The sequence below is a fragment of the Schistocerca nitens genome, chromosome 2 (genome assembly GCF_023898315.1).
Source record: "Schistocerca nitens isolate TAMUIC-IGC-003100 chromosome 2, iqSchNite1.1, whole genome shotgun sequence".
NCBI lineage: Eukaryota > Metazoa > Arthropoda > Insecta > Orthoptera > Acrididae > Schistocerca > Schistocerca nitens.
Window position 1 is genome coordinate 863043230 of NC_064615.1, and position 19416 is coordinate 863062645.

The 19416-nt window shown below is 37.5% G+C and overlaps 1 protein-coding gene across 1 annotated transcript in view; it reads left to right on the forward strand.

Annotated features, from left to right (window-relative positions):
* LOC126237131 (mediator of RNA polymerase II transcription subunit 12) overlaps positions 1-19416 on the forward strand; it is a 400411-nt gene that overhangs the window by 298787 nt on the left and 82208 nt on the right. The window contains exons 33-34 of the mRNA XM_049946952.1: positions 8653-8895; positions 11254-11406. Coding sequence (XP_049802909.1) covers positions 8653-8895; positions 11254-11406 — 396 coding nt within the window. The remainder of the gene's footprint in view (positions 1-8652; positions 8896-11253; positions 11407-19416) is intronic.

The window sequence follows — 19416 nt, forward strand, 5'->3', positions numbered from 1 at the left end:
CCACAGAATCAACCTCTGTTGAGTCCACAATAGTTTAATATACCACAAGAGACAGAACTGTTCTTAGATCAGGAGCTTGCAGTTTTAGAATTGCAGTGTGAATGCATGTGTCTGATATGTTCTTTGTGATTGAGTCGCATTCATGATATCACTATAACTGATTCCACAAGAACACTTTAACTTACAATGCCTTGTTAGTCCTCTGAGTTAGGCAGTTTACTGTTTTAGAATTTGAGAAGGCTGCTGCTTTAGATCAAAAAATTTAAACCTTGATGCTGTGATATGTAACTGACTATCGTAATGATCGTCTAACAGCGTAACAAGGTCATTGTACCTGACTGATTCAGGACAAGTGTCTGCACACAATTTTACACACACACGGTAGACGTTTCCTTCAACTGTGAACAAAAAGATTGCACTGTGCTCCATACTTATAATGTTGTATGCTGCAAAATGGGCCTCCAATTTCACATGACATTCTGACCATTTTTCTTCCTTACATGGTATCATTGAAAGTAAGGTGCAGCAACCCATGGTGGTGCCGTTTGGTGAGAGAGTACTGTCATCGTTTGCTGAACACTGAGCCACAGGTGATCAATCTGCAGCACCTGAAACTGAACAATTTCGTTTAGAGACATTTCCTGTGGCAGCTCAGACGTAGTTAACCACTTGATATGATACACAGATATTAAGAACAGAGTGAAGGCAACACCAGGCAGTTAAAGCACATGTATGATGTGCACTCAATAAACAGCAGGTGAAGACCTATGGTACGAACAGTGTCATAGCCATTCTTTGTGCCAGACGAAAATATTCTCACCGGTAAAATGATGGGTTATATACTTTGCTCTAAGAGGAGACTGAGCAGAAACTGCAACACTTAAAATGTTAGTCCACCTTATTACAGCAATAATAAGAAGATGTACTTAATTTTGTACAATCCATTTCCACAGGAATGTTGTGCATATTTACAGCCTTCTCTGAATATTAACATATCACTTGATATAAATGACTTACAAGTCTTTTCTCTCGCAGGACATTTGACCTTACATTCACAAATAGTTCTGCCTAAGACAAGTTGGAATTTAAACTGAATAAAATATTCAAATGAGTTGCATTGTGCATCACGATTAGCTTACAGCAAATGTTTATTCAAGCAAAAGAAAGTACAAAACAATTTTGCCCAAAAGTCATAAAGCAGTACTACACTTTTTTTGTTTCTGCGTAAGCTGATAAAATTTTCAGTTTGTTTTTGTGAACATTCAGTTTGTGATTACTGCAAAACATTGCATAATTTGTTTGGTACTTCAGTTTCTTAACATGTCTGCTCCTGTACATTTTTCTACATTTTTGTGATAGTCCTGCAATGCTTGTCATATAAGACACAAAACTTCACAAGGGGAGATTTCTATTTTGATGTCCACCTTAGAGGCTCTTGTTGACAGCCACAAAGTAGCTTTCAAACTACATATTTATGAATGAAATATAGTTGAAAACTGTCATATCACTTAGTAAATACTTTAGGAGTAAAGGAGACGACTCACTGAATAGCAGAAATGTCAAATTGTCAGAGCACGCACCCCCCCCCCTCCTCCACACACACACACACACACACACACACACACACACACACATACATACTGTGCCAGCTGGATAGACAACACCAGGATTACTATTCCAATACCGTGATTGCAATTCAGCAGGCTGGCTGGGATGGGGGTCTTATTGAGTAGGGTGGATAGAGGGAGAAGAGGTGAGAAGCAAGAGGAGGGGTAGCCAACAAGTACCTAGTGTCTATAAGGGAGGCAGCTTTGCTGCCTAGGGACGGCAGGTGTACGGGCTAGGCATGTGAGCCAGTGAGGTGCGGCACACAAGAGGGATGAAATGAGTCATTGATTTTTGGAGAGGGTGAAAGAACAGAGGCAGGGGAAACTGGTGATTAGAGTGTGTGGGGACAATGGGTTAGTGGAGACTGAGGCCAGGAGGGTTGCAGAAGCCAATCATGTGATCCGGAGATAACTCCCACCTATGTAGTTCAGGAAAGCTGGTGCTGGAGTGAAGGATCCAGGTGGCACTGAACTCATGCATGTTCTCAGCTGCATGTTGTTTCATGATGGTCAGCTTTGTTCTTGTCCACAGTTTGGTGGTGGACATTCATTTTGGTGGACAACTGGTTGATCGTCATACCAAAATAAAAAGCTGTGCAGTGTGCAGCAGAGTTGGTATATGACATGGCTGCTATAACTGGTAGCCCTGCCTCTGAAGGCTAGTGTTAACCTGTGACAGAACTGGAGTAGGAAGTCCTGTGTGGTTGGATTGGTCAGGTCTAGCGCATGGGTCTTCTACAGGTATATGACCCTTGTGGCAAGGGATTGGAAGTGGAAGTGACATCAGGATGAACCAGGATGTTGCATAGGTTGAGTGGTCGACAGAAAGTCACTTTAGGAAATGTGGGAAGGATCTTGGGTAGGATATCCCTCATTTTAGGGAATGATGAAAGGAGTGGTCAGGAGATTAGGCATATGTGAAGAGATGGCAAGGGAAACCTGTTTGCATGCTAGGTTTGGGGATAATGTCTCTATGTGAAGTCACTCCTGAAACCTACAGCAAAGTAGGCAAGGGATTCTCATCACTGGAGATAAACCATCGATGAGTGACCATGCTGTATGTGGGTGCCTTTTGGTGTGGAAGGAGAGAGAGCTGTCAAAATACAGGTACTGTTGTGTTTAATACTGACAGAAGAGCAGATGGAGCCATCAGAGAGGCGAAGGTCAATATCCAGGAAGATGGCACGGGGTGTGTGTGTGTGTGTGTGTGTGTGTGTGTGTGTGTGTGTGCAAGCAATAGGGACATAGTACTGAATGGGATGAGGTTCCAGTATATGTCCAAAAAAATAACAAACAAAGTGCACACTACCAATATTTCATAGGTTATTAGTTGTAGTGACAGTGTACAAGAAGTATTTTCAAATGAAAGTGCTAGTCGGTTTTTAAAACTTGAATTGTAAGAATCACTGTTGTGTACACTGGTATCCCCCCCCCCCTCCCACACACACACACACACACACACACACACACACACACACACACACTTCTATTTCTTGGGTGTAAACATGACCATGGCCACCTTTACAGTTTTTTTTTACTGGCTGATATTTGTTTTATTGCTGACATTTTACATGGGAAACAATAATGCATGTTATGCCCAAGTTAAAGGTGAGTACTGACTCGCATTTATGGCCAAAGATTGTCATTACAGTGCCAGAGAATACCCATGTACTACACAAGTGATCAAGTGACATCAGCTACCTGGCAGATCTCTGGAAGATAAGGTATTTGAGAATGGAATGCCCTCAAGAACACCACTGTGAAAATATTTTTGGATAAAATTGCCTCTCACCAACATTTCATAAAGTGAAATTAATTATGATTGTCCTTCCATTAAGCACTCACTTTCATTTAACATGTAGAAAAAAAATATGGTGTAAAATATTATTTCAATGTGACTGGTCCAAACACCGAACTTAGATGTATAAAAAGGGAAGTAATGAAGAAGTCTCCAACTATAGACCAATATCATTAATTCCCACATTTAGTAAGATATTCGGAAGCATTATCCTTTCTCAGCTAAGTGCCTTGTTCACAAAACACAAACTGCTTGTAGATTCGCAACATGGCTTCAGAAAAGAGCTTAAGTACAACCACAGCAGTTACACAGTTCATCCATGAAGTTTACTGTCTGTTGGACCAGAAGATGCAGACGGCAGTTATATTTTTGGACCTGACATTTGATACGGTAAACCGTTGGGTACTTCTTAAAAAACTAATATCTTATAATATTGGGGATCAAGCCATGAATCTTCTAACCACGTACCTGTTGAATCATAAGCAAAGCACTAAATTGTCATACAAACTAGATAAAAAAAATCGTGAACTCCCAGTCCACCAGTGAACCTGTATTACAAGGTGTACCACAGGGCTCAATCCTTGGACCCTTTCTCTTCCTTACATATATTAACGACTTTGCACAACCCATTAACTCCCATATTGTAAGCTATGCAGATGACACGTCAATCTTAATCTATGGGAGTGAATCTAAAGAGCTAGAATCTCTTGCTACTAGTAGTGTAACAGAAGTAACAAAATACTTCAGTGATCAGGGACTCAAGGTGAATGTCACCAAATCTCAACTACTGACATTTAAAACAGGCAGTTCTCATCACAACAATATGAATAGTGTGTGTAATATCTCTGCAACAGAAAATGGTAACTGTAAATTCCTGGGTGTATATGTTGATGAAAATTTGCGGTGGACATACCACATTAATTTCATATGTGGAAAAGTCAGTAGTGCCATATATCTCCTCAGCCAGCTCACAAAGATAGTTCCTAGCCAAGCACTGAAATTAGTATATTATGGAACACTTTACCCCTTCCTCAATTACGGAATTGAACTATGGGGCTGTGCAGCTGATGTACATTTAAAAAGAATACTACTACTACAGAAAAGAGCAGTAAGACTTATACATGGGATGGGAAATAGAGATTCAAGTCATGAAGTGTTTATGCAGCATGAATATCTGACAATATATTCTCTGTACATCTTCAAAATAGGTGTATTTTTTATAAGTCAACCAACGGAAGCTATCAAGGACAGTGATGTACACGATCACAACACTAGAACAATGTGTAACTATTTCTGTAACAAGAACAACATTAAAAATGACTGATAGAAGTCCATATATCAGTGGTTTGATTTGGTATAACAAGCTACCAAACCCTCTAAGAAAGTACACGGGAAATATTTTAAAAACAAAATTAAAATCTTTTCTAATAGAAAAATGTTTATATTCTTTCAATGAATTTTAAGATATTGATTGTAACATGAGGCATTAGCATATCAGTTGTAATGTGATAAATGTAAAAAATAGACATAAGAAGCAACAGCTACAGAATATAGTGTATTTTATAAGTATAAATATAACCATAGTATTAAGTCTGACGATTGCAAAAGCCATCATTACGATGGCTCCACGCAGAAGAAAATGTAAATAAATAAAATAAATAAATAAATGTTTTTACTGCTGCTCCTGTATATAAGGGCATTGTTGGATATAGCTACACATAACTTGAAGAAGACAAGACCTACCTATGCAAATGGCTGCAACCTACAATTCCTGGACATAAAACTCAGAGTATATTCAAATTTATTGTCAGCTGTATGGAAGGGCATCACTTTCAATGTTAAGTATTCAGCTTTAGAATCCACCAGTGACAATAACAGCTGTTCCATCTTGTTGTTGTTGTTGTTGTTGTTGTCTTCAGTCCTGAGACTGGTTTGATGCAGCTCTCCATGCTACTCTATCCTGTGCAAGCTTCTTCATCTCCCAGTACTTACTGCAACCTACATCCTTCTGAATCTGCCTAGTGTATTCATCTCTTGGTCTCCCTCTACGATTTTTGCTCTCCACGCTGCCCTCCAATGCTAAATTTGTGATCCCTTGATGCCTCAGAATATGTCCTACTAACCGTCCCTTCTTTTTGTCAAGTTGTGCCACAAACTCCTCTTCTCCCCAATTCTATTCAACACTTCATCATTAGTTATGTGATCTACCCATCTAATCTTCAGCATTCTTCTGTAGCACCACATTTCGAAATATCGTATTCTCTTCTTGTCCAAACTATTTATCGTCCATGTTTCACTTCCATACATGGCTACACTCCATACAAATACTTTCAGAAACGACTTCCTGACACTTAAATCTATACTCAATGTTAACAAATTTCTCTTCTTCAGAAATGCTTTCCTTGCCAGTCTACATTTTATATCCTCTCTACTTTGACCATCATCAGTTATTTTGCTCCCCAAATAGCAAAACTCCTTTACTACTTTAAGTGTCTCATTTCCTAATCTAATTCCCTCAGCATCACCCGACTTAATTCGACTACATTCCATGATCCTCGTTTTGCTTTTGTTGATGTTCATCTTATTTCCTCCTTTCAAGACACTGTCCATTCCGTTCAACTGCTCTTCCAAGTCCTTTGCTGTCTCTGACAGAATTACTATGTCACCGGCGAACCTCAAAGTTTTTATTTCTTCTCCATGGATTTTAATACCTACTCCGAATTTTTCTTTTGTTTCCTTTACTGCTTGCTCAGTATACAGATTGAATAACATCGGGGAGAGGCTACAACCCTGTCTCACTCCCTTCCCAACCACTGCTTCCCTTTCATGCCCCTCGACTCTTATAACTGCCATCTGGTTTCTGTACAAATTGTAAATAGCCTTTCGCTCCCTGTATTTTACCCCTGCCACCTTTAGAATTTGAAAGAGAGTATTCCAGTCAACATTGTCAAAGTCTTCCTCTAAGTCTACAAATGCTAGAAATGTAGGTTTGCCTTTCCTTAATCTATTTTCTAAGATGAGTCGTAGGGTCAGTATTGCCTCACGTGTTCCAACATTTCTTTGGAATCCAAACTGATCTTCGCCGAGGTCAGCTTCTACCAGTTTTTCCATTCGCCTGTAAAGAATTCGCGTTAGTATTTTGCAGCTGTGACTTATTAAACTGATAGTTCGGTAATTTTCACACCTGTCAACACCTGCTTTCTTTGGGATTGGAATTATTATATTCTTCTTGAAGTCTGAGGGTATTTCGCCTGTTTCATACATCTTGCTCACCAGATGGTAGAGTTTTGTCAGGACTGGCTCTCCCAAGGCCGTCAGTAGTTCCAATGGAATGTTGTCTACTCCCGGGGCCTTGTTTCGACTCGGGTCTTTCAGTGCTCTGTCAGACTCGTCACGCAGTATTGTATCTCCCATTTCATCGTCATCTACATCCTCTTCCATTTCCATAATATTGTCGTCAAATACATCGCCCTTGTATAGACCCTCTATATACTCCTTCCACCTGTCTGCTTTCCCTTCTTTGCTTAGAATTGGGTTTCCATCTGAGCTCTTGATATTCATAAAAGTGGTCCTCTTCTCTCCAAAGGTCTCTTTAATTTTCCTGTAGGCAGTATCTATCTTACCCCTAGTGAGATAAGCCTCTACATCTTTACATTTGTCCTCTAGCCATCCCTGCTTAGCCATTTTGCACTTCCTGTCGATATCATTTTTGAGACATTTGTATTCCTTTTTGCCTACTTCATTTACTGCATTTTTATACTTTCTCCTTTCATCAATTAAATTCAATATTTCTTCTGTTACCCAAGGATTTCTATTAGCCCTCGTCTTTTTACCTACTTGATCGTCTGCTGCCTTCACTACTTCATCCCTCAGAGCTACCCATTCTTCTTCTACTGTATTTCTTTCCCCCATTCCTGTCAATTGTTCCCTTATGCTCTCCCTGAAACACTCTACAACCTCTGGTTCTTTCAGTTTATCCAGGTCCCATCTCCTTAAATTCCAACCTTTTTGCAGTTTCTTCAGTTTTAATCTACAGTTCATAACCAATAGATTGTGGGCAGAGTCCACATCAGCCCCTGGAAATGTCTTACAATTTAAAACCTGGTTCCTAAATCCCTGTCTTACCATTATATAATCTATCTGATACCTTCTAGTATCTCCAGGATTCTTCCATTTATACAACCTTCTTTTATGATTCTTGAACCAAGTGTTAACTATGATTAAGTTATGCTCTGTGCAAAATTCTACCAGGCGGCTTCCTCTTTCATTTCTCTCCCCCAATCCATATTCACCCACTATGTTTCCTTCTCTCCCTTTTCCTACTATCGAATTCCAGTCACCCATGACTATTAAATTTTCGTCTCCCTTCACTACCTGAATAATTTCTTTTATCTCATCATACATTTCATCAATTTCTTCATTATCTGCAGAGCTAGTTGGCATATAAACTTGTACTACTGTAGTAGGCATGGGCTTCGTGTCGATCTTGGCCACAATAATGCGTTCACTATGCTGTTTGTAGTAGCTTACCCGCACCCCTATTTTTTTTATTCATTATTAAACCTACTCCTGCATTACCCCTATTTGATTTTGTATTTATAACCCTGTATTCACCTGACCAAAAGTCTTGTTCCTCCTGCCACCAAACTTCACTAATTCCCACTATATCTAACTTGAGTAATCCCCGCCCGGATATCCGAATGGGGGACTATTTTACCTCCGGAATATTTTACCCAAGAGGACGCCATCACCATTTAACCATACAGTAAAGCTGCATGCCCTCGGGAAAAATTACGGCTGTAGTTTCCCCTTGCTGTTCCATCTACTCTGTTGATATAAATTGTTTTTGTAGATGTCTGTGTATTCCAACTACCAATACACTTTTGTCTTCTGAATGCAGGTCTCGGATATTAACCAGAGCATTTTTGCATAATATTCAAGTAATGTTACCAGTTTTATATTTCTTCAATACAAACTAAAAGGAAAAAAAAAATGAATGCTGGATTTTACCCATATCAGTTTTAGGACTCCTACTTGGTCTGGAAAATTTTTGTTTTGTGAAGTGTACAAATTGCCAAAATGGTAACATAGAAACCAAGTTTTGGAAGATGTCAGATCTTTATCTTTTGAAAATAACTGTTCTTCCAAATATTTGTTTCCAGTGAGATATAAATCATGTATAAGTAATATATAGTTTATATTATGGAATTGTTCTAATCATGTATACTATGCAAAATGGTTCCACAGGGACTTCAAGTGGCTGAGAAACAACGTGTCAACCCTTGGGATCTTCTCGAAGGCCATAAAAATCCTGCTCCTTTATCTTGGGCTTGGTTTGGTGCAGTGCGCATGGAAAGGAAACCGTTATTGTACGAAGATACACATCGTCTTCTTAAATATCATACACATGCTATTGCTTGGCCAGTATCGTATTATCTTGATGCTCCACCTCTGCCACCCGAAGACTTGGAACCACCACAGGAAAAACCAGTAAGTTTCTGCCTTCTAGTTATATTGTATTGTTATGGGTTAATTGTCAACTACCACCAACAGTTTTTTAGGAACTCATGAAATACAGCAAAATCAGGATTCCCAGTGGCAACCTGAATCAACAGTAAATGATTGAATCAACTGTAAGTGGCTGAATCTGCAAGGATATCGTCTGATATTGGTTTGCATTATATATTGCAGATAGTTAAAGTAGAGGTATTTGTGAAATTGGAGGGAGAGCAGGCCTGTCAATCCTTAAAATGTAATACTTTGTTGTTGCACAAGACTATGAGGATTTCAGACCCAATGCTTGGGCTGGGCAATACACCTGATTTCACCAAGCAGGGAGGAATTTCATTTTTCCTCACACGGGAAATATTTAAATAAGAGCATGGGAACTCTTATATGTCTTCTGTTGTTGCTGGCAGACAAATAATACAGGGACTTGCTGTTAGATGATGAGCACTTCTACTTTTTCATACAACTTGTTAACAACACATATTGCTGCAAAACAACACACCACTTTATCAGTTGGGAAATGTTTCATTCATTTGATCACTCCATGGACATGATGTTTTATGACTGTCTGACAGTTCAGTTCTACTTAACATATCTCAAATGCTTTCAAGACGGATGCTTATGCATTAGACCCAGTCACCCTTCATTACTTTTCTGTTGCCATTATGTGCTCATGATTCAGGATGGTTCCACATCATCTTGTGCAGCCAGTGCAATGATGAGTTGCTGCTGTCATTAACCTGTTGTTGTGCACACAGTTAGGCTGACACATACGTTTCAGTTGCTAGATAGTATGTTAACTTCGTAATTATTGTTCCTTTTTGATCATATAAATGTGCTATTACATTTTCATTATCATTAAACCTGAATTTCTTCATACTTAGCTGAGTGACAGCAATCAACATATATTCAGGTTGAATATGGTTCAAATCTCCACACAATTAGACAGGTCTTCACCAATTCAGGTGATTGACACCTCCTAAATCCAGTCTGAAATTGAGTGTAGATCTTTCGTATGTAGCTGTTGAGGCAGTTAATTCAGTAGATTCTCAGATCATTTTGGTTTTTGTAGATTTAATTATGAGAATGAAAATATCTTCAAGAAATTGCCCTGTATCTTTTTATTAAGTGGAAAAAATTAAGGAAGTTTTCTTCAGGTGACAATTTGCCAAATTGGAATATGTCACAACCTCTTACAATGTCAAATATTGTGAAAAATAGAGAATCCATTGAGAAGGAGCAGTTGTAAACCTGTTAATGTGTGGAATTTAGGCCCCCACTGCTCCCTTTGGTCATCACACTGACAGTGACAGTAGTTTGGTTGAAATACTCTTTTGTGGCCTGATCAACAGCTTCTGTGATATTATGAAAACTTTCATTCATTACAGCAATTTTTGTGTGTCAGAAATTTTCCTATTAGTCTCCCATATGATATAAGGCTTAAAGTCATAATCTGGGGAGTTGGGGAATTTCTGGTGTAATCCCTCTCTGTTCTCCTTTATTCTCCAGTGATATTTTGCTTTCATCATCCAAATGGCTAATGGAGGCTCTGAAGTTGTTATACTGGTGTGAGAGCTCATTATGTAACACCTGTATATTGCATACAATTAGTGAACAGAGAGTATTGAAACTAGACTGGGAAATGTTACTTTGAGGTGAAATGTTTGCAGGCCTAGGGACGCATATGGTCTTAACTTTAATAAAATCAATGTTCCATTTCCATTTTGCCTATATGTGTTGAGGGGGTTGTTTAAAAAAATAAGAAATGAACAAAACTGTTATTTAACACAATATGCATCACGTTGATAATTATATGTATTTCATTTATATTTGTACAATCCATTCGTGTGTGTGTGTGTGTGTGTGTGTGTGTGTGTGTGTGTGTGTGTGTGTGTGTTCCATCTAATGTTCTAGTTATTGCTATATCTGCTAAATGGTGAAACAAATTCTGTGAGTGTTTTTTCTTTGTGTTATTCATTTGAATTTTGTGCAGCATGTATGCTTTCAATTCCTTATTTTATTGTTTGATTGTTATTGTAAAAGTCTTTCACATTTAAGTTTTCTGTGTTGCCCATACGGCTTGTCCTGAATTTGGAGTAGTGTACTGGCTTTATTTGGTGTCTTTTTTTATTTTGCATTCTAGAAGGGCTACTTGTGTTTGAGATACATATTTCTTATCTTCTTGATGTCATCTAAATATTTCCTGCTAAACTTTGCTCAGGCAGCTGCTTTTGTGTTGTGCTCCTCTCTCTGCGTCAGTGTGAAATGCGTAGTGTGCTTCCGTGTGGGCGAACTCATTCTAATCCTGAAGTGTAGTGTTCATGTGTGTACTGCACCCAGTTGAAGGATGAGGGCAAGGCAGACACACCAAATTCGGCGGACCAGTCACCGCGGGGAACTGGAGGCAAACGACCGAAGGCACAGCGCAATCGGAGACGTGCTAAAGTTGGGCCAGGACAACCTGTTATGGGAGCAATTCAGCAGCCAGTTCAGGTTAGTACTGTACTTTTAGCATGCATAATGTTTGTTATTCAGTAATACAAGTTACAGTGTCGTCCTTGATTTTTTTTTGTATCACCTACAGCACTACCTATCCATCCCTCACAATGCCTGTCATATTTCCCTTCCTCTTACACCCTCCTGCCTCCCCCTAAATAACTGAGAACCTGAGTGAAGTAGGTCGTATTAGAGTCCCACATGCTAGAGTGGCAGTAGATGCACTTTCTGTGTATAAATTTATATACTGTATGACAATGGAATGGACCACATGGATATTTTTACAATTATTCCAGTTATGGAGCACAAAATTTATACATCAGGTTATTAATTTTGGTCTATAATGACTATCTCCAGACCTACAAAACAGTAAGATGGGGGCATCTTGCCATAAAAAGTGCATCAGATTTGCAAGTAGGGATATCAAAAATCAAATTATGGGTATATAACTCTTTCACACACCCAAGTAAACATTAATTTTTGATCACATCTAGTCAACATATGTAAATACAGTACAGTCAAAGTAATAAGCCAAATAAGTTTAATTATTTTATGTAAAATTATGTGCACTACATACATTACTCTAACAAACATATTGAATTTGTATAAACTCAGCAGATTGACATGCAGCAATGATTGACATGTCTGCAGCACAACGCACCATGCTCATCCAGGTTACATGAAATATACATTAGCCATTTATGGAGTAAGTAGGTGCTTGAAACAGTTTCAATAAGAGTCAATAAAACCTTCTACAAATGTGCTAACCAGAATGCTAGCATATTATAATATAAATAAATTCAAAAGAGGAAAGAGTCTTTATTGAATAGAATTAACAAATACTGTAAAACAGACTGTTAAAGTATAACACTACAGTATTTAAATCAGTGGTTTAATTAAAGTCAATTTGAAGCAACAATTTTAATACAATATGAGCACAATTTCAAAAAAAGATTTATTTTGACAATGTAACAGCTAATCATGGGCCAAGATTTCATGTAGGACTAGCACAGTAAGAGAGTCTATCTTTTGGCAAAATGTAATATGAATTAACTATATCATGAATATGGAGAGGCTACTGTCAACAGAACTTATATTTAGCATGACTGCCCTACATGCCAATTGTTTATAGTAACTGTAGACTGAGGGTTCAATAATAACTAAATAAACAGCTATAAAATACAAACTCATAAACTATGCCTGTGCAAAATTGTATTAGAGGTTTGATATGTTTACACTCTGCTTAACAGAACTGTAGCATGAAACAAAAAATATAGGTGAAGTGTATACAAAGGGCAATATATAATCACCTGATATTTGCCACACATCTCAGTCAATTAAATATGGTTCTCCTTAATGATATAGACAGACTATTAGTTGAAAAGACAAACGCTCATATGCTAACCGTTATTAAAGTTTGTCTGTTGTATGCATTAGTTCACAAGTTACACACAAAACACTGCCCACTGTGACATTGGATGCCACTTGGTGACATTGCAAGCATGCGATGCGGTAACAGAAGTATGTAAACGGTGTAGACATGGATGGAAAATCACCATGGTGAAGAAATGGGCTGCAAATTGGAAAGCCATTGATGTAAGAGATTTTGACAAAGGGCAGATCATTATTACATAGAGCTTGTCAACGAGTATCTCGCAAATGGTGAAGTTGGGCGAATGTTCATGTACTACTGTTGTAAACATCTACAGAAAGAGGTAGATGGACAGTGAAACTACCACCAGGTGCTAAATAGTGGGATGCCCACAACTCTTAACAGAACGTGGGGTTCGGAGACTTACCTGATCCATAAAGTGGGATAGATGGTGATCTGTGGCACCTCTGCCGAAAGAGCACAGTGCTGGTGCATGCACAAGTGTTTTGGAGCACACCGTTCATCGTACATTGTTGTACATTAAGCTCCGCAGCAGACCACCCCAATGTATTCGTATATTGACCCAATGGCATCGTCAATTATGATTGAAGTGGACGTGGGACAATCAGGATTCAACCATCAATCAATGTAAACATGTTGACCCTTCAAGTGAATCACATTTTTGCTACACTAGGTCGCTCGCTAATTGTCTCCACAAATTCCATCATCAGGTGAACAGTGGCTCAGAATGTGCAGTACACCATGGCCGTGGGAGCAGTACTATGCTATGAGAGACATTCTCCTGTGCTTGCATGGGACCTGTGGTAGTGATCAAAGACATTCTGACAGCTGCAAACCACCTGAATCCCTTCACGCATGATGTCTTCTCGACGGCAGTGTCATCTTTCAGCAGTATAATTGTCCACAACTCAGAGCCAGAACATGCTGCATTGATTTAAGGTGCATTATAGTGAACTCATGTTGAAGTCTCGGTGACCAAATTTGCCTGATGTAAGTCCTATGGAACCCATCTATGTTGCTGTCAGGCACCATCATTGCGTACACAAATCAGCAGCCCATAATTTACATGAATTAAATTTATTTATTTATTTATTTATTTATTTATTTATTGTTCCGTGGGACCACATTTAGGAGAAGTCTCCATGGTCATGGAACGAGTCAATACATGAAATTATAACACAATTGTAGAAACAGATGAAATAAAATATAAGAAACATATTCAGGCGACAAGTCGTTAGTTTAAATAAAGAAAATCAAGAATGTAACACTGGAATTTGCTTAATTTTTCAGCTCTTCCAGGAGCTCCTCGACAGAATAGAAGGAGTGAGCCGTGAGGAAACTCTTCAGTTTAGACTTAAAAGTGTTTGGGCTACTGCTAAGGTTTTTGAGTTCTTGTGGTAGCTTATTGAAAATGGATGCAGCAGAATACTGCACTCCTTTCTGCACAAGAGTCAAGGAAGTGCATTCCACATGCAGATTTGATTTCTGCCTAGTATTAACTGAGTGAAAGCTGCTAACTCTTGGGAATAAGCTAATATTGCTAACAACAAAGACATTAAAGAAAATACATACTGTGAGGGCAATGTCAAAATTCCCAGACTATTGAATAGGGGTCGACAAGAGGTTTTCGAACTTACACCATACATAGCTCGAACAGCCCGTTTTTGAGCCAAAAATACCCTTCTTGAATCAGAAGAATTACCCCAAAAAATAATACCATATGACATAAGCGTATGAAAATATGCGAAGTATACTACTTTTCGTGTTGAAATGTCACTTATTTCAGATACTGTTCTAATGGTAAATAAAGCGGCATTTAGTTTCTGAACAAGATCCTGAACATGGGCTTTCCACAACAGCTTACTATCTATCCATACGCCTAGGAACTTGAACTGTTCCGTCTCGCTTATAACATGCCCATTCTGTCTGATTAAAATGTCAGTTCTTGTTGAATTGTGAGTTAGAAACTGTAAAAACTGAGTCTTACTGTGATTTAGCATCAAATTATTTTCCACAAGCCACGAACTTATATCATGAACTACATTATTTGATAATGTTTCAGTATTACACACAAGATCCTTCACTACCAAGGTGGTGTCATCAACAAACAGAAATATTTTTGAATCACCTGTAATACTAGAAGGCATATCATTTATATAAATAAGAAACAGCAGTGGCCCCAGCACCGACCCTTGGGGAACGCCCCATTTAACAGTGCCCCATTGGGACTGAACATCATTACCACTCTCAATATTGCGAAGGATTACCTTCTGCTTTCTGTTCTTAAAGTAGGAGGCGAACCAATTGTAAGCTACTCCCCTTACTCCATAATGTTCCAACTTCTGCAGTAATATTTTGTGGTCAACACAGTCAAAAGCCTTCGTTAAATCAAAGAAAACACCTAACGTTTGCAACCTTTTATTTAATCCGTCCAAAACCTCACAGAGAAAAGAGACTATAGCATTTTCAGTTGTTAAGCCATTTCTAAAATGACCTGCGCATAGACATCTAATGCCACATACCTCCACAAACCTACCAACAAACTATAGGATCCCTGATATGTGATGTATTTTGTTCCAGAGAGAGGGAGAAAGAGACAAACAAGCTATTAAGGAGGTGTGTTTTGGCTTATCAGTACATATGAAACACGTACAATTTTAGACACAAATAGAAAGAAAATAGATTGAGTAAAAACAATAAGATTTATAAAATCTGACAGGATGAGATTCACATGAATAATCTAGAAACTCCCTAAACATAAATTACAAAAAGCTGCATGTTTAGAAAGCTGTAGTCATACAACCATTGTCTTACAGTGTCCCACAGTAATCAATAAAATACACACTGAAATCAACCTAGAAACAGATACCATTGGTGGATATGTAAGTTTAATTACTTGCTCGTTATGACTCTGAAGTCAAGAGAAGAGCTGGGTACTTCATCAATATGCTATCAAATATGCCAAAATATGCGTTAGATGGAAAATCAGTTTGTTCATTAAGTATTCTCTCAGGGTGAGCTTTCTTATATTTGTTAATTGTTTCCATAAGCGGCCATGTATGTGATTTATTGTTGCATTATTAGTTCAACAAAAATCATACAAAAAACTTAAACTCCAATACACTGTATCTTCCAGTTTTTTTTTTCTTTTTTACTAAGCTGCATAATAGGCAGTAGTTTATTCTTTAAGACTGAGCAATTCGGATTTCCATTATTGTTTTCTCAATGATATTTTAGAGCTCAAATAACCAGTGTGTTTATTTGTATTATGAGGTATATTGAAATACATTTAACAAATTTGAAATAAAAATTGCGTACTCCAGAAAGAATGGCCTGAATAAATACAAATTCAGGGAATATGTAAAATATTGTACTAATGGGAAGTCATTAAGACTGAAAAGAAATTTCTAAAATGTACTGCAGTGTCATCTCTTTTGAGACCAGAAAGGATAATGTTATATCATATACAGTGAATGAAGAGGTATGAAATGATATTGGAACTTGGAAGCAAGTATCAGTATGCCTCTTGATGTCAAATAGTGCGATATTAGCAGACAAGTGAGTTCGAACAAAGCAGAGTGATTAGTTTCTGGGAAATTTCTGTCATAGCAAGGACATTTCACCTTGTAAGGGACATGCCGCTACAACATTGATGCATGTGTGGAACTGAAAGATAAAAAAAAGTTGTATGTGCAGTAAGCACAGGACCACAGTATGTGATCTTAGTACAGGTTAGCAATGAGCATATGAACACAATCAGTGATGTCTTAAGGGACAAATTGTATGTCTTTTGGATGATTTCCTACTTCAGGGGTCGCCACATGCCATATTTCAGCAGCACTGTTTGCAGCAGCGTGTGAGGAGGTATGTACTAACTTCATTTGGAGAATAAAGGGCATCGGTACTTACCTTGTGAACACAGTCAAACATGTATGGATACAATTGGTCAAAAACTTCTTTATCACAATCTTCCAGCAAATACTGTTGATGCTTTATGTACTCATTTATAAATCACATGTCTGATTGTTCTCTGAGAACACATCCAGCCCTCTTTGATTCCTATCTTAAAAACACTAACATTCAAACCATTAAAGAAAGAAACATATTGTAGAATTTACAGAATTCTTGCACAGATGCTGTAAACAACGCTCCTCTCTTTACGTTAATCTGTTATTGTGGCTGTTGGAAAGACACCCAACCAAAGATACAAGTTTCAGTTCAGTTTTCAGTATACACACCAGACAAAGACAACAGTTTGATAGGAATAGTGCTATAAAGAAAAGAAAATACAGAAATTATTAATACTGGGCATTTTTTTCCTCTTTCAGTCATCCAGTGGGATATTTGTGTAAATAAAGCACAAATAAAATTAAATGATTGAATGAGATGTTTATTATCAATGTATCCATACATGAACATTGTCACTTTTGTAGCATAAAATGTTGAACTGTAAACAGAATCATGCATTCAGCAATGTCCAGTCACTAATTAGTAATTAGCATATCCTGTATGCTCTCAGTACTTCCATAAATAATTCACCAACATGAAACATCCACTCCACTTCTAAAACACATTTATGCTATATTGTGTGAGGTACATAAGAAAATTGGCTAATCTCCTTAACAAAGCATTATTAATTCTACATTAAAAAATAAGTAGAATATTCATTGCCATCTGTGTTTCAAATCTAGAATAGAAAAAAAATATATTGCAACCATAATTCTTAGGTTCTATGTGCTTTACTAAAAAGCCAAAAAATATTCTTCATATCATTAATATGCACATATTAATTGATATTGTTTGAAACAACTTCCATATGAAACTGGATAATCAAAAATATGAAATTTATGTGTATTCATTGGATTGATTCCGTGCACGAAAAGTTCTTAAGTTTGAGAAATTCAAGGCTATATCACATCTTGAGATAATTAACATTTCCACTATGGTAGCTGTTTTGTGATCAATTAAATTCTTGTTTAATTCTTTTTGTCTTACACCACATAAAGTTAATCTCATGCTGTTTCCTGACATCTGCTCCATCCAACAATCATAGTCAAGTCCCTTTTTGTGTTGTGTATTTCCCAGAAGTATGTTCAGAGACTAACTCCATAACAATAAAAGTATGAAAAAAATCTAGGATTGGTCACATGTGAATGGTTGACAACATAATACTTTCATCACTTAATAATGCTTGATTTTCTAATGAGTTATATATTTTGCAACATTTAGTTGAAAACACAGTCCAAAAATTTCCATTTCTGCAATGGTGCATGTGTGCCCTTAAGAAAATGTATGTTATGACACATTTATACAAATGAGATAAAAGTTTGGATAGTTACAAGAAATGTTATGCTAAAAATATCACTGATGTGAGGTGGTAAGCAACAAATTTATGTCTTATCTTGGCAACAAATAAGAAAAAAATATTAAGTTCCCAGAAAATTGTGTGTCTGTTAGAAAAATAAAATGCAGTACTCCGTGTCACAAACGACAGTTAAATTTAGGTGCAGCTGCTGTGACAATGAATAATTAATTGAACAATGGGAAATAAAGGAAGGAATAATGATGATATTATGAAAAGGATAGATTGCTGCTCACCTTATAGTGGAGATATTGAGTTGTAGACAGGCACAACAAAAATACTGGTAAAAAAGTAAGCTTTCAGCCCAAAGCCCTTCTTCTGAATTGGACAACATACACACACATATTCACAGGAATGCATCACACACAGTCATTAACACTGTCTCTGTTGTGCTTGTCTGTGAATAATTAATTGGATAGATAAAAACATCTAATCACCAAGCAGCGGCAGGAGAAAAGACGTATAAAAGTTATGTACATGAGTTAGCTTTCAGAGCCAATGGCTGCTTCTTCTGGCAGAAAAGTTTAAGGCAAAGGAAGAGGGATGAAGGAAAAGGACTGACAAGATTTAGGAAATGGAGAGAATTACGGAAAAGTTGCCTGGAACCCCAGGTCAGGGGAAGATTACCATACGGGATGAGAAGGAATGGTGAGTCTTTCCTTCACATCCCATTCAGTAAGTCTTCCCTAACCTGGGGTTCTGCACAACTTTTCCATAACTTTCCTCATTTGTTAAACTTACCAGTCTTTCACTTCATTCCTCTTCCTTTCCTTTCAGTTCTTGTGCCGGAAGGAGGAACCACTGTCTCTGGAAGCGTGTACATTTCCATAACTTTTGTATGTGTTTTCTCCGTCTGCCATTTCATGAGTAAGTTTTTTTATGTATCACATTATATAATATTTTCAAAAATTGGTTATTTTTGTTGGTATAATTACACAATTAATGTTGTACCTGCCACTCTCCTTCCCAAATCATTTCAGCTAGATAAAAACTTGAATTCACACTCAAGTCATTCAAGTGAAATTAACTAACTTTCATTTGTACATAAAGTACTACAGAATGAGTAAGAAAAAAAGGGCTGTGATTGCCTTTTGACAACACAAATGGTAAGATAAAAAAAAATTGAGCAGTGTGTCCTTTATAGTAAAATTTGCATTATTATTATAGTTTTTTCCATTCTTGACACATGGCCAATAACATAGTATTCTTTTATGAGGTTCTGTCTGTGATTATTTGAATAGTGCAATTTGAG